Source organism: Bubalus bubalis, chromosome 9 (assembly GCF_019923935.1).
Source record: "Bubalus bubalis isolate 160015118507 breed Murrah chromosome 9, NDDB_SH_1, whole genome shotgun sequence".
Taxonomy (NCBI): Eukaryota; Metazoa; Chordata; class Mammalia; order Artiodactyla; family Bovidae; genus Bubalus; species Bubalus bubalis.
The window spans coordinates 93,380,081-93,394,694 of NC_059165.1; the positions used below are offsets into that span (position 1 = coordinate 93,380,081).

At 45.6% G+C, this 14,614-nt stretch overlaps 1 protein-coding gene across 1 annotated transcript in view; it reads right to left on the reverse strand.

Annotated features, from left to right (window-relative positions):
- Nucleotides 1–10,446: 10,446 nt before the first annotated feature.
- C3 (complement C3) overlaps nucleotides 10,447–14,614 on the reverse strand; it is a 36,193-nt gene continuing 32,025 nt past the window's right edge. Inside the window, exons 34-41 of the mRNA XM_006045102.4 lie at nucleotides 14,510–14,597; nucleotides 14,300–14,386; nucleotides 12,474–12,579; nucleotides 11,915–12,004; nucleotides 11,650–11,733; nucleotides 11,068–11,151; nucleotides 10,735–10,870; nucleotides 10,447–10,652 (exon numbers count right to left, since the gene is read on the reverse strand). Coding sequence (XP_006045164.4) covers nucleotides 10,511–10,652; nucleotides 10,735–10,870; nucleotides 11,068–11,151; nucleotides 11,650–11,733; nucleotides 11,915–12,004; nucleotides 12,474–12,579; nucleotides 14,300–14,386; nucleotides 14,510–14,597 — 817 coding nt within the window. The 3' untranslated portion in view covers nucleotides 10,447–10,510. The remainder of the gene's footprint in view (nucleotides 10,653–10,734; nucleotides 10,871–11,067; nucleotides 11,152–11,649; nucleotides 11,734–11,914; nucleotides 12,005–12,473; nucleotides 12,580–14,299; nucleotides 14,387–14,509; nucleotides 14,598–14,614) is intronic.

The following is a 14,614-nucleotide window of genomic DNA, read 5'->3' on the forward strand; positions in this document are numbered from 1 at the left end:
GCAATGGCACCCCACTCCACTACTCTTGCCTGGAAAATCCCATGGACGGAGGAACCTGGTAGGCTGCAGTCCATGGGGCCGCGAAGAGTCAAACATGACTGAGCGACTTTACTTTCACTTTTCACTTTCATGCATTGGAGAAGGAAATGGCAACCCATTCCAGTGTTCTTGCCTGGAGAATTCCAGGGACGGGGCAGCCTGGTGGGCTGCCGTCTATGGGATCGCACAGAGTCGGACACTACTGAAGCGACTTAGCAGCAGCAGCAGCACATGCTAGTAAAGTAATGCTGAAAATTCTCCAAGCCAGTCTTCAGCAATATGTGAACTGTGAACTTCCACAGTGGAAGCTGGTTTTAGGAAAGGCAGAGGAACCAGAGATCAAATTTCCAACATCTGCTGGATCACTGAAATGCCTCCATACGTACACTGAAACCAAGCACCACCCAAGGGCCAACAAGTTCCAGAGCAAGACATACCACACAAATTCTCCAGCAACACAGGAACATAGCCCTGAGCTTCAATATACAGGCTGCCCAAAGTCACATCAAACCCACTGACATCTCATAGATCATTACTGGGCACTTCATTGCACTCCAGAGAGAAGAAATCCAGCTCCACCCACCAGAACACCGACACAAGCTTCCCTAACCAGGAAACCTTGACAAACCACCTGTCCAACCCCACCCACAGTGAGGAAACTCCACAATAAAGAGAACTCCACAAACTGCCAGAATACGGAAAGGCCATGCCAAACACAGCAATATAAACAAGATGAAAAGGCAGAGAAATACCCAGCAGGTAAAGGAACACGATAAATGTCCACCAAACCAAACAAAAGAGGAAGAGATAGGGAATCTACCTGATAAAGAATTCCGAATAATGATAGTGAAAATGATCCAAAATCTTGAAAACAAAATGGAGTTACAGATAAACAGCCTGGAGACAAGGATTGAGAAGATGCAAGAAAGAAATAAAAAAGAGTCACTATATAATGAATAACGCAATACATGAGATCAAAAACACTCTGGAGGGAACCAACAGTAGAATAACGGAGGCAGAAGATAGGATAAGTAAGGTAGAAGATAGAATGGTAGAAATAAATGAAACAGAGAGGAAAAAAGAAAAACGAATTAAAAGAAATGAGGACAACCTCAGAGACCTCTGGGACAATGTTAAATGCCCCAACATTCGAATCATAGGAGTCCCAGAAGAAGAAGACAAAAAGAAAGACCATGAGAAAATACTTGAGGAGATAATAGTTGAAAACTTCCCTAAAATGGGGAAGGAAATAATCACCCAAGTCCAAGAAACCCAGAGAGTCCCAAACAGGATAAACCCAAAGCGAAACACCCCAAGACACATATTAATCAAATTAACAAAGATCAAACACAAAGAACAAATATTAAAAGCAGCAAGGGAAAAACAACAAGTAACACAAAGGGGATTCCCATAAGGATAACAGCTGATCTTTCAATAGAAACTCTTCGGGTCAGGAGGGAATGGCACTGGACATACTTAAGTAATGAAAGAAAATAACCTACAGCCCAGATTACTGTACCCAGCAAGGATCTCATTCAAATATGAAGAAGAAATCAAAAGCTTTACAGACAAGCAAAAGCTGAGAGAATTCAGCACCACCAAACCGGCTGTCCAGCAAATGCTAAAGGATCTTCTCTAGACAGGACACACAGAAAGGGTGTATAAACTTGAACCCAAAACAGTAAAGTAAATGGCAACAGGATCATACTTATCAATAATTACCTTAAATGTAAATGGGTTGAATGCCCCAACCAAAAGACAAAGACTGGCTGAATGGATACAAAAACAAGACCCCTATATATGTTGTCTACAAGAGACCCACCTCGAAACAAGGGACACACACAGACTGAAAGTAAAGGGCTGGAAAAAGATATCCCACACAAATAGAGACCAAAAGAAAGCAGGAGTAGGGATACTCATGTCAGATTAAATAGACTTTAAAACAAAGGCCTTGAAAAGAAACAAAGAAGGACACTACATAATGATCAAAGGATCAATCCAAGAAGAAGATATGACAATTATAAATAAATATGCACCCAACATAGGAGTACCGCAATATGTAAGACAAATGCTAACAAGTATGAAAGGGTAAATTAACAATAACACAATAATAGTGGGAGACTTTAATACCCCACTCACACCTATGGATAGATCAACTAAACAGAAAATTAACAAGAAACACAAACTTTAAATGACACAATAGATCAGTTAGACCTAATTGATATCTATAGGACATTTCATCCCCAAACAATGAATTTCACCTTTTTCTCAAGTGCACACCGAATGTTCTCCAGGATAGATCACATCCTGGGCCATAAATCTAGGCTTGGTAAGTTCAAAAGAATTGAAATCATTCCAAGCATCTTTTCTGACCACAGTGCAGTAAGATTAGATCTCAATTACAGGAGAAAAACTATTAAAAATGTCAACATATGGAGGCTGAACAACACGCTGCTGAATAACCAACAAATCACAGAAGAAATCAAAAAAGAAATAAAAATATGCATAGAAACGATGAAAATGAAAACACAACAACCCAAAACCTGTGGGACACTGTAAGAGCAGTGCTAAGGGGAAGGTTCATAGCAATACAGGCATACCTCAAGAAACAAGAAAAAAGTCAAATAAATAACCTAACTCTATACCTAAAGCAACTAGAAAAGGAAGAAATGAAGAACCCCAGGGTTAGTAGAAGGAAAGAAATCTTAAAAATTAGGGCAGAAATAAATGCAAAAGAAACAAAAGAGACCATAGCAAAAATCAACAAAGCCAAAGCTGGTTCTTTGAGAAGATAAATAAAATTAACAAACCATTAGCCAGACTCATCAAGAAACAAAGGGAGAAAAATAAAATCAATAAAATTAGAAATGAAAATGGAGAGATCACAACAGACAACACAGAAATACAAAGGATCATAAGAGACTACTATCAGCAACTATATGCCAATAAAATGGACAACTTGGAAGAAATGGACAAATTCTTAGAAAGTACAACTTTCCAAAACTGAACCAGGAAGAAATAGAAAATCTTAACAGACCCATCACAAGCACGGAAATTGAAACTGTAATCAGAAATCTTACAGCAAACTAAAGCCCAGGACCAGACGGCTTCCCAGCTGAATTCTACCAAAAATTTAGAGAAGAGCTAACACCTATCCTACTCAAAGTCTTCCAGAAAATTGCAGAGGAAGGTAAACTTCTAAACTCATCCTGTGAGGCCACCATCACCCTAATACCAAAACCTGACAAAGATGCCACAAAAAAAGAAAACTACAGGCCAATATCACTGATGAACATAGATGAAAAATCCTTAACAAAATTCTAGCAAACAGAATCCAACAACACATTAAAAAGATCATACATCATGACCAAGTGGGCTTTATCCCAGGGATGCAAGGATTCTTCAATATCTGCAAATCAATCAATGTAATACACCACATTAACAAATTGAAAGGTAAAAACCAGACGATTATCTCAATAGATGCAGAGAAAGCCTTTGACAAAATTCAACATCCATTTATGATAAAAACCCTCCAGAAAGCAGGAATAGAAGGAACATACCTCAACATACTAAAAGCTATATATGGCAAACCCACAGCCAACATTACCCTCAATGGTGAAAAATTGAAAGCATTTCCCCTAAAGTCAGGAACAAGACAAGGGTGCCCACTCTCACCACTACTATTCAACATAGTTTAGGAAGTTTTGGCCACAGCAATCAGAGTAGAAAAAGAAATAAAAGGAATCCAGATTGGAAAAGAAGTAAAACTCTCACTGTTTGCAGATGACATGATCCTCTACATAGAAAGCCCTAAAGACTCCACCAGAAAATTATTAGAGCTAATCAATGAATATAGTAAAGTTGCAGGATATAAAATCAACACATAGAAATCCCTTGCATTCCTATACACTAATAATGAGAAAATAGAGAAATTAAGGAAACAATTCCATTCACCATTGCAATGAAAAGAATAAAATACTTAGGAATATATCTACCTAAAGAAACAAAAGACCTATATATAGAAAACTTTAAAACACTGGTGAAAGAAATCAAAGAGGACACTAATAGATGGAGAAATATACCGTGTTCATGGATCGGAAGAATCAATATAGTGAAAATGAGTATACTACCCAAAGCAATCTATAGATTCAATGCAATCCCTATCAAGCTACCAACGGTATTCTTCACAGAGCTAGAACAAATAATTTCACAATTTGAATGGAAATACAAAAAACCTCGAATAGCCAAAGCAATCTTGAGAAAGAAGAATGGAACTGGAGGAATCAACCTGCCTGACTTCAGGCTCTACTACAAAGCCACAGTCATCAAGACAGTATGGTACTGGCACAAAGACAGACATATAGATTAATGGAACAAAATAGAAAGCCCAGAGATAAATCCACACACTTATGGACACCTTATCTTAGACAAAGGAGGCAAGAATATACAATGGAGAAAAGACAATCTCTTTAACAAGTGGTGCTGGGAAAACTCATCAACCACTTGTAAAAGAATGAAACTGGAACACTTTCTAACACCATACACAAAAATAAACTCAAAATGGATTAAAGATCTAAATGTAAGACCAGAAACTATAAAACTCCTAGAGGAGAACATAGGCAAAACACTCTCCGATATAAATCACAGCAGGACCCTCTATGACCCACCTCCCAGAATATTGGAAATAAAAGCAAAAGTAAACAAATGGAGCCTAATTAAAATTAAAAGCTTCTGCACAACAAAGGAAACTATAATCAAGGTGAAAAGACAACCTTCAGAATGGGAGAAAATAATAGCAAACGAAGCATCTGACAAAGAATTAATCTCAAAAACATACAAGCAACTCCTGCAGCTCAATTCCAGAAAAATAAACGACCCAATCACAAAATGGGCCAAAGAACTAAACAGACATTTCTGAAAAGAAGACATACAAATGGCTAACAAACACATGAAAGAATGCTCAGCATCACTCATTACCAGAGAAATGCAAATCAGAACCACAATGAGGTACCATTTCACACCAGTCAGAATGGCTGCTATCCAAAAGTCTACAAGCAATAAACGCTGGAGAGGGTGTGGAGAAAAGGGAACCCTCTTACACTGTTGGTGGGAATGCAAACTAGTACAGCCACTATGGAGAACAGTGTGGAGATTCCTTAAAAAACTGGAAATAGAACTGCCATATGACCCAGCAATCCCACTGCTGGGCATACACACCAAGGAAACCAGAATTGAAAGAGACACGTATACCCCAATGTTCATCACAGCACTGTTTATAATAGCCAGGACATGGAAGCAACCTAGATGTCCATCAGCAGACGAATGGATAAGAAAGCTGTGGTACATATACACAATGGAGTATTACTCAGCCATTAAAAAGAATACATTTGAATCAGTTCTAATGAGGTGGATGAAACCGAAGCCTATTATACAGAGTGATGCTATGCTAAGTCACTTCAGTCATGTCCGACTCTGTGTGACCCCAGAGATGGCAGCACACCAGGCTCCCCCATCCCTGGGATTCTCCAGGCAAGAACACTGGAGTGGGTTTCCATTTCCTTCTCCAATGCATGAAAGTGAAAAGAGAAAGTGAAGTCGCTCAGTCGTGTCCGACTCCTAGCGACCCCATGGACTGCAGCCCACCAGGCTCCTCCATCCATGGGATTTTCCAGGCAAATGTACTGGAGTGGGGTGCCATTGCCTTCTCCGATACAGAGTGAAGTAAGCCAGAAAGTAAAACACCAATACAGTATACTAATGCATATATATGAAATTTAGAAAGATGGTAACAATAACCCTGTATGCGAGACAGCAAAAGAGACACAGATGTATAGAACAGTCTTTTGAACTCTGTGGGAGAGGGCAAGGGTGGGATGATTTGGGAGAATGGCATTGAAACATGTATATTATCATATGTGAAATGAATCGCCAGTCCAGGTTCAATGCATGATACAGGATGCTTGGGGCTGGTGCACTGGGATGACCCAGAGGGATAGGATGGGGAGGGAGGTGGGAGGGGGGATCAGGATGGGGATCACATGTACACCCGTGGCAGATTCATGTTGATGTATGGCAAAACCAATACAATATTGTAAAGTAATTAGCCTTCAATTAAAATAAATAAATTTATTTTAAAAAAGAATAAAGTCCTGTTTCAAAAAAAAAAAAAAAGCTGAGAGAATTCAGCACCACCATACCAGCTCTCCAACAAATGCTAAAGGATCTTCTCTAGACAGGAAACACAGAAAGGGTGTATAAACTCAAACCCAAAACAATAAAGTAAATAGACTTGGCATCAAGGGTTCCAAACATCCGAACACAACACTGTAAGTCAACTTTAGTAGCAGTAGTAGTGTCAGTCACTCAGTTGTGTCCCACTCTTTTCAACCCCACAGGCTGTAATCCGCCAGGCTCCTCAGTCCATGGGACTCCTCACTAGGGAAGAAGACTGGAGTGGGTAGCCATTTCCTCCTTCCGGGTTCTTCCCCACCCAGGGACTAAACCCACATCTCTTGTGTCGCCTGCATTGGCAGGCAGATTCTTTACCACTAGCGCCACCTGGGAAGCTCTTATTTCAATTAAAAACCAACAAAGAAACAAAAAGAACCCCAAACAAGCAAGAAAAGAAACCAAAAACTCAAACAACAACAAAAGAATTCCAAACATCAAAATAAAAAATTGTAAGAGGAGGAGGGACTTCCCTGGTGGTCCAGTGGTTAAGACTCTGCACTTCCAATGCAGGGGGCATGGGTTAAATCCCTGTCTGGAAACTAAGCTCCCTCCCATATGCCATGCAGCTCCGTCAAAAAACAAAAAGTAAGAGGAAATCCCCATCCTGTGACTGTAGTCTCTTTGGTCTATGGGACTGGTCACCTCTTTTGCTAATAGGAAGGCTAAAGTACTGCAAAATGGGGAGAAAACTGTTCTGTTAGACAACCTTGAGCACAGGATCAAAGACAATATAGGCTCCTACACAGAGAAGCCTCACCCATCTGAAATGCATATGGAATGGGCAAGTTGGTTGGTAGTTCAGTAAGACCTGCCGATAATGCAAAAAAGAAAAAAAAATGACTTGTGGACACAGGGAGGGAAGGAGAGAATGGGATGAATGGAGAAAGAGGCATTGACATATATATATGCTACATGTGTAAAACAGATAGCTGGTGAGAAGTTGCTGTATAATACAGGGAGCCCAGCTTGGTGCTCTGTGGACCTAGAGGGGAGAGGTGGGGCAAGAGGAGGGAGGCTCAAGAAGGAGGGGATATATGCATAATTATGGCCAATTTTGCTTTGTTGTGTGGCAGAAACAGAGCTTCTCTGGTGGCTCAGATGGTAAAGAATCCGCCTGCAATGCAGGAGACCTGGGTTCAATCCCTGCATTGAGAAAATCTCCTGGAGGATGGCATGACAACCCACTCCAGTATTACTGCTTGGAGAATCCACATGGACAGAGGAGTCCTGCGGGCTACAGTCATGGGGTCACAAGAGTAGGACATGACTGAGCACTAAAGCACACATGGCAGAAACCAACACCACATTGTAAAGCAACTTTCCTCCAATTAAAAAATAAATTTAAAAAAGTTTAAAAATGTATTAAGTTTCACAAGCTGTTTGTACTCAAATATACTTTCTCAGTTTCAGATCCTCAGCAATTTTATGGAGTGGGAAGTCGAACTGAAAGGGTTCAAGAATAATGTTGCGTTAACTTATGTCTCAGGAAAACATTTTTTTTTTTTTTTGGCCATGCTGCGCAGCGTGTGGAATCTTAGTTCCTTAATCAGGGATCAAACCTGTGCCTCCCACACTGAGAGCACAGAGTCTTAACCACTGGACTGCCAGGGAAGTCTCAGGAAACACTTCTTATGATAACTTGTCAGATTGTCTATAAACAAACCCACTTTTTTTAGACATTGATAAAGTCTTCTTTTCTTCACATGGTATTTTATACAAGAACACTTCAGGTGTGTTACTAGATGTGACTGATTTTGACAAATCCTATTAGGTCTGTATCAACTGTTTACATGTTGTATTCATAGCCTTTTGTCAATCATTGCCTCTTTGTTTAAAAGATGGCCTACTCTGAGCCTTTGGATTGGGACATTCATGTTTTTGAGACAAAAAACCTTGAAAACAGGGATTTCCCTGTAGTCTAGTGGCTAAGACTCCGCACTCCCAGTGCAGGGGCCCTGGGGCCCATCCCTGGTTAGGGACCTAGATTCCACATGCTGCAACTGAAGTCCTGGCACACCCAAATAAATATATAAATATTAACAAAAGAAACCTTGAAAACAGTCCCAAATAGAAAAATAATGGCTACAGAAATGTTTTTTTAAATTATTTTTAACTAGAGGATAATTGATTTACGACGTTGTGTTGGTTTCTGCCAGACAGCAACACGAATCAGCCCCATGCGTGCTTAGTTGCTCAGTCTTGTCCGACCCTATGTGACCCTTTGGACTGTAGCCTGCCAGGCTCCTCTGTCCATAGGATTTTTTGACACAAATACTGGAGTGGGTTGCTATTTCCTTCTCCAATATGGTTTGTTTCAGTGTGAGTTACTGTTACTGTATTTGTTTATTGTAAAGATGGATATTTAGCATTCTGCCCAGTTTTCAAAAAAAGTAAAAAAAAAATTCAAGGGGGAAAAAAAAACCTTCATAGCAACATTTAGACTGGTGTTTAACCCAACAACTGGTCACCATAGCCTAGCAAAAATTGACATGTGAACTGAACCATCCCTCAATCTAAATGACTTTGAAGGTGGTTCCATCACAGGCAGGCTTTCCACATCGCCCTGTTCTCCTTTCTTATTTGGACACCCTCGCTGTGTGAAATCAACTCCATGCTATCTTTAGAAATGTGAGATCCTCAAACCCTATGTTCACAGCCTCGAACCATAGATGCTGGAAAAAAAAAAAAAAAATCAAACAACAACCAAAAAAAACCACCCAATGCATTAAAGAAACGAGGAACTTGAATTCCAAGCCAGAAGGAAGGAGAAATGAATGTGAAAAGAAATGAGAAACTGTCCACGAAGGAGAGCGATGGGGCGGGGAGTGGCTGGTAGACATCAGCTGGGAGACCTAGTGAGTAAGGAGGATTTTTGAGTGTCCCCTTGACAGGAGCCTCTGGCTATCAGGGACTGGAGGGAGTAGGGATGGGCTGAGTCAATTTCCCCTCACATTCCTGGAGTTAAGGGGGTGGGGAATTCCAGAACCTGGGGTCTTAGGGGAAGGGGGCTGTGCAGGGGTGACTTCCAGGTTCAGAGGTGTTTTCCTGTGATGGTCTCACCCAGAGCTGGAGCCTGGATCTCACCTTCAACCATCCTCAAGGGGCCACAGGTGGATAGGCACTTAAGGCCCTTGGGCAGCCAGTGGCCTCACCCTCTGTGGCTGCTGCCTCACTATGTGTTTCTGATGAGGCTGTGACCACAAGAGCCCCTGCACTGCCTCCTCAATCGCTGGCTGATGAGTCAGATCTCTGACTTGGTCCCTCAGGCTCTAGGCGGAAACATCACCCTGACCTGCCTGTGACTGCCCCCTCCCGGCCCAGCCGCCTCACACAATCCCACCAGTCTGCTCAGGCCCATCTACAAAATGGTGACCAGGAGGGTGAGTCTAGAGGGTGGCACACGGGGTGCAGGTGAGACTGGAAATGGAGTGAAAGTGAGCTGAGGAGGAGGGCAAATGCGATGAAGGTCCCAGCAGGTGAGGATGGGAGCTCAGGATACAGGCGGGCATGAGGGTGAGAAGGCAGAGAAGGACTGGAGGGTTCTGATGCTGAAGACACAGGTAGAGATGCAGGGGGAGGTGCAAGCAAGAAGCCAGGGAAATATCCAGGTGAGGATGTAGGCAAGGATGCTGGTAAGAAAACACGAAGAGGGACTTCCTGGTGGTCCAGCGGCTAAGACTCCATGCTCCCAATGCAGGGTTCAATTTCTGGTCAGGGAAGCTCAACTGGTAAAGAATCTACCTGCAGTGCAGGAGACCCTGGTTGGATTCCTGGGTCAAAAGGTTCCCCTGGAGAAGGGATAGACTACCCATTCCACTCTTCTTGGGCCTCCCTGGTGGCTCAGATGGTGAAGAATCCACCTTAAGGAGGGGGCACACTACCTCGTGTGGGGCGTGTCCTCTGACCTGTGGGGCAAGAAACCCAAGTGAGTTCCCACCCCGTGCCTTCCGGAGGCCGCCTCCGTAAGAGGCGTACGCACTTCCCGGCTAGGAACAGGTGAGGCAGGCATGGGCACTGGAGATGAGGAAGCCGGTGAATGTGAAGGTGAACTGCAGGAGGTAATGAAGTGGGAATCAGGTCAGGTTCCTGTAGGATGGAGCTGAGCGGCAAGTGAGGCAGTGGGGGGTCGAAGCTGCCTCTGTCCCCCTCTCAAAGACCTCCAGACTTCAGGAGACATGTGGAACAGAAGTGAAGCTTTATTGGGTGGACAGTGTGTATGAGAGGGTGTGTGTGTGTGGGATCAGTTGGGGCAGCCAAAGACGACCATGTTCTCCGTGAAGTTGGCCAGGTCCTCGCACTGTTTCCGGTTCTCCTCATCTTGACATTCTTCAGCCTCGGGCCACAGCTCCACCCAGGTGTCCTTCCCGATGATGTAGCTGATCCTGCGGGAAGACAGACGGGTCAGGACGGGGTGCGGAGGGTGGGAGGAGGCAGCCTCCGGAAGGCACGGGGGTGGGAACTCACTTGGGTTTCTCGCCCCACAGGTCAGAGGACACGCCCCACACAAGATAGTGTGCCCCCTCCTTCAGTTTAAGGGCTTCCCTGCACTTGATGTGGCTGATGAACTTGCGCTCCTGTTTAACCTGCACCTCATCCGAGCCTGGAGGGGAGGGAAAGGGAAGCTGAACTGGGGGAGGGGGAGGGGAGGGACTGGGTATGGGGAGGGAGGGGAAGGGAAGCTGAGCTGGGGGAGGGAGAGGGGGAGAGTGGGGAGGGCAAGGGAAGCTGAGTTGGGGGAGGAGAAGGGGAGGGGCTGGGGGAAGGGGGAGGTAGAAAGACAGTAGACACAGGACTAACCCGATTTGATGATGTTCTCGATCACCATGATGTACTCGTCAAAGTCATCTTCCAGCTTCTTCTGGATAAGTCTGGTCTTGTACACTGTTGAGGGGTGGGGAGGACAGCGGGGCGTCCTGGGCAAGGCTGTCTGTGGGGCGCCTTCACCTGGCTCCTCCCAAGCGATGATCACAGCCAGGCATGCTCAGGTCCCTGCTAGCCACCCCCCTCACCGCAGTATAACACGGCGGGCTACACTCACAGCCATGCACACAATCAGAGCCCTCCACAACCACCGTCGGAGACACGACGATAGCGACTCCTATCCACCGTGACCCACAGGTTCCCCACAACATGGCGGTACGCACAACCACATCCACTCCCAACCACCTGTCACACACACACCCACAAACCCACCCCACTCATGACCATGTCTCCCCGTGCAATCAGAGCCCCTCACAACACACACACACACATACACCAGTCACCCACAACCACAGTCACCACATGCAGCCAGGACCACACCCGCCTTCACACTGCTGCTCACACACAAGCATGCATGCATGCGCCTTTTCCGCGCCTCTCGCCCAGCACCCCACTCACCATAGTCCACGCCCGGCTCGCAGGCCTTATCCAGCCGGTCCTCCAGAGTGACCTCCTGCTCCGTGTGGTGCATGAAGCAGTTCTCTGAGGGGTGTGTGGGGGGCGGGGCGGGGGGGACACGGTCTAAGACCCACTTCCTGTTCAGGGCACCCACTACCCAGGGGTACACCTGGTACCCTGGTCCAGCCCTCTTGGGTCAACCCCCCACCCCAAGGGAGTCGGGGTCCAGTGGGTGTGGCCACCCTCCTGGCGCCTGAGCACTTACCCTCTGCACAGCGGCAGGTATCTTTGTGGCAGAGTTTGCTCAGCATTCCATCCTCTTTATCCGGGTGATAGAAGCGGATACAAGTTTCATCTGCGGCAGAGGTGATGGGGAGGGGTCAGAGGGCTAGGGCCTCCGCCCCAGACACCACACCTGGAGGCTCAGTTATCTAACTCCAGTCGGTCAGACCTCCAGATGCCAGGTCCCCAGCCCTGGGACACCCAGACTCCTAACTCCCAGACCTGGGGATCCCCAGGCCCCTAACTCCCAGATCCAGAGACCCCCCAGGCCCTTAACTCCCAGACCAGGGGACCCCCAGATCCTTAACTCCCAGACCCAGGGACCACCAGACTCCTAACCCTCAGATTTCCGGAATCCCCAGACTCCTAGCTCTCAGATCCCTGGGGCCCTCAGACCCTTAACCCCCAGATCCCTAACTCCCACACCTGGGGACCCCAGGCCCCTAACTCCAAGACCTGGAGACCCCCAGATCTTAACCCTCAGATCCCCAAGACCCCTAGAGTCTAACTCCCAGATCCCAGGTCCTAGGATGGCTGCTCACCCAGGTTGTAATAGGAGTACACCTTGACTGCCCCAGGCTGTATAAGTCCGACATTAAAGTACTGGTGAACTTTGAAGGACAGACAGTCCTCCACTGTGTGTGAGACCTGGGAAGAAGGAGGTTGGTCAGTGGCAGGGCCAACATGGGAGGAAGTCCAGCATGGGGTCCTGGGGGTTGGAAAGTGGTGGAGAAGCTGAGGGATCTAGGTGGGAAGATGCCGGGGGCAGGGCGGGGGCAGTGGGCAGGAATCTTTGACAAAAGATTAATAAGCAGTTCATCAAATCCATTACCCCACCCCCGCTAAGGCTAGATTGCACTTCTCAGCATGTTTCAATTCCTTGTGGCCACGTGATTGAGCTCTGGCCAAGGACTGCTATTTATGTCTTTAAAAACATTCTGTGGTTAACAAGACTGCATTAGACACTTGAAAGTTGCTAAAAGAGTAGATCTTAAAAAAGTTCTCAACACACACATTATAACTATGTAGGGGGTGGATGTAACTGACCTTATTGTGGTAATTATTTCTCAGTATATAAATATATAAAATCGTTACATTGTGCACATTAAAACTACACAGTGTTATACGTCAATTACAGCTCAATAAAATTGGAAAAATTAGAAAGAAAGAAAAGAGGGAGAAAGGGAGTGAGGGAAGGAGGAAGGAGACAGATATACACATATATGTACTGAGACGTTGTTTAGTCATTAAGTGGCATCCAACTGTTTGCAACCCCATGGACTGTAGCCCGCCAGGCTCTTTTCTGTCCATGGGATTTCCCATGCAAGAATACTGGAGTGGGTTGCTATTTCCTTTCCTTCTTAAGAAAGTGGATTTTTAACCACTGGACCAGCAGGGAGGTCCCTGCCCTTGCTCTCTTTCTCTCTACTATGACTTTTCTCCAAATATATGTGTCATCACATATACACGTGTGTATGTATCAATATGGGGCTTCCCAGGTCTCTCCGTGGTAAAGAATCCACCTGCCAATGCAGGAGACTCTGGTTTGATCCCCGGGTGGGGAACTAAGATTCCACATGCTGCGGAGCAACTAAGACCATGCGCCACAACTACTGAGCCTGTGCCCTAGAGCCCACTCTAGCAACGAGAAGCCACCACAATGAGAAGCCCGCGCACTGCAATGAAGAGTAGCCCCCACTCGCTGCAACTAGACAAAGCCCACGTGCAGCAAAGAAGACCTAGTGCAGCCAAAAAAAAAAAAACAACCCAAAACCTGCAATGAGATAGCACCCACACAGGCCGGAATAGCTATCATCACAAAGAACACAACTAACACATGTTGGGAAGCTGTGCACTATTGGTCGGACTGTAAATCGACATGTGGACTTCTCCAGGTATGGCATGTGGGTTCAGGACTTGTGGCATGCCACAGCCAAGAGCCCATGCACCACAATGAAGACCCAGCTCTGTCATATAAATGAATAAACAGAACACGGGAATAAATAGAACAAGGGAAGAATGGGGAGAAAATAAGAGAAGAGAGAAATGCTAGGGGATGGGAAACAAGGGAAGCTCTTTCTCTCCATCAAGCACTGCTTTTTTTTAAACCACAAGTGGGTTTTTGTTTCCACTCAGTGGTTAAGACTGGTGAGAAAAAGCTGGAGGGAACAAGTGAAAAATACGGTTGGCACATGAGTGGTCAGAAGGTGCGATGCTTACAGAAGGTGGGTTGGCCTTGTTTTACATGCCCCTGTCCTCCCACACCCAGCAGTCCAGACCCTGTCTCCCTGGCCCCACCTGGGCACGAGGCCAGTGGAGAAGGAAAGGTCAGCCAGGTAGAGGTTCAGGATCCCAATGGAAGCCTTACCTTGTCCAGGTAGATGATGAGTGTGTTCTTGTTGGAGTCTCTGTTCATCTCATACTTAGAGATGTATCTGTCGACACCAGTGCTCAGCTGGGGAAGGATGTGGTTTGTAAAAATCCCTCCTGCATCCCCATTCCCCCTGCCACTCCAGCTTCTTCCAGACCCTGGGCTCCTGCCCATGGATCCCAGCCCCTGAGCCCAAGGCCTTTATACCGTTTTGAGGTCTTCAACATCAGGTGAGAAGCCTGTCATCATGGATATATCCAGGATGGACATAGTGGCATCCTGGTCTCCCAGGTACCTAGATGGGGCAGAGGG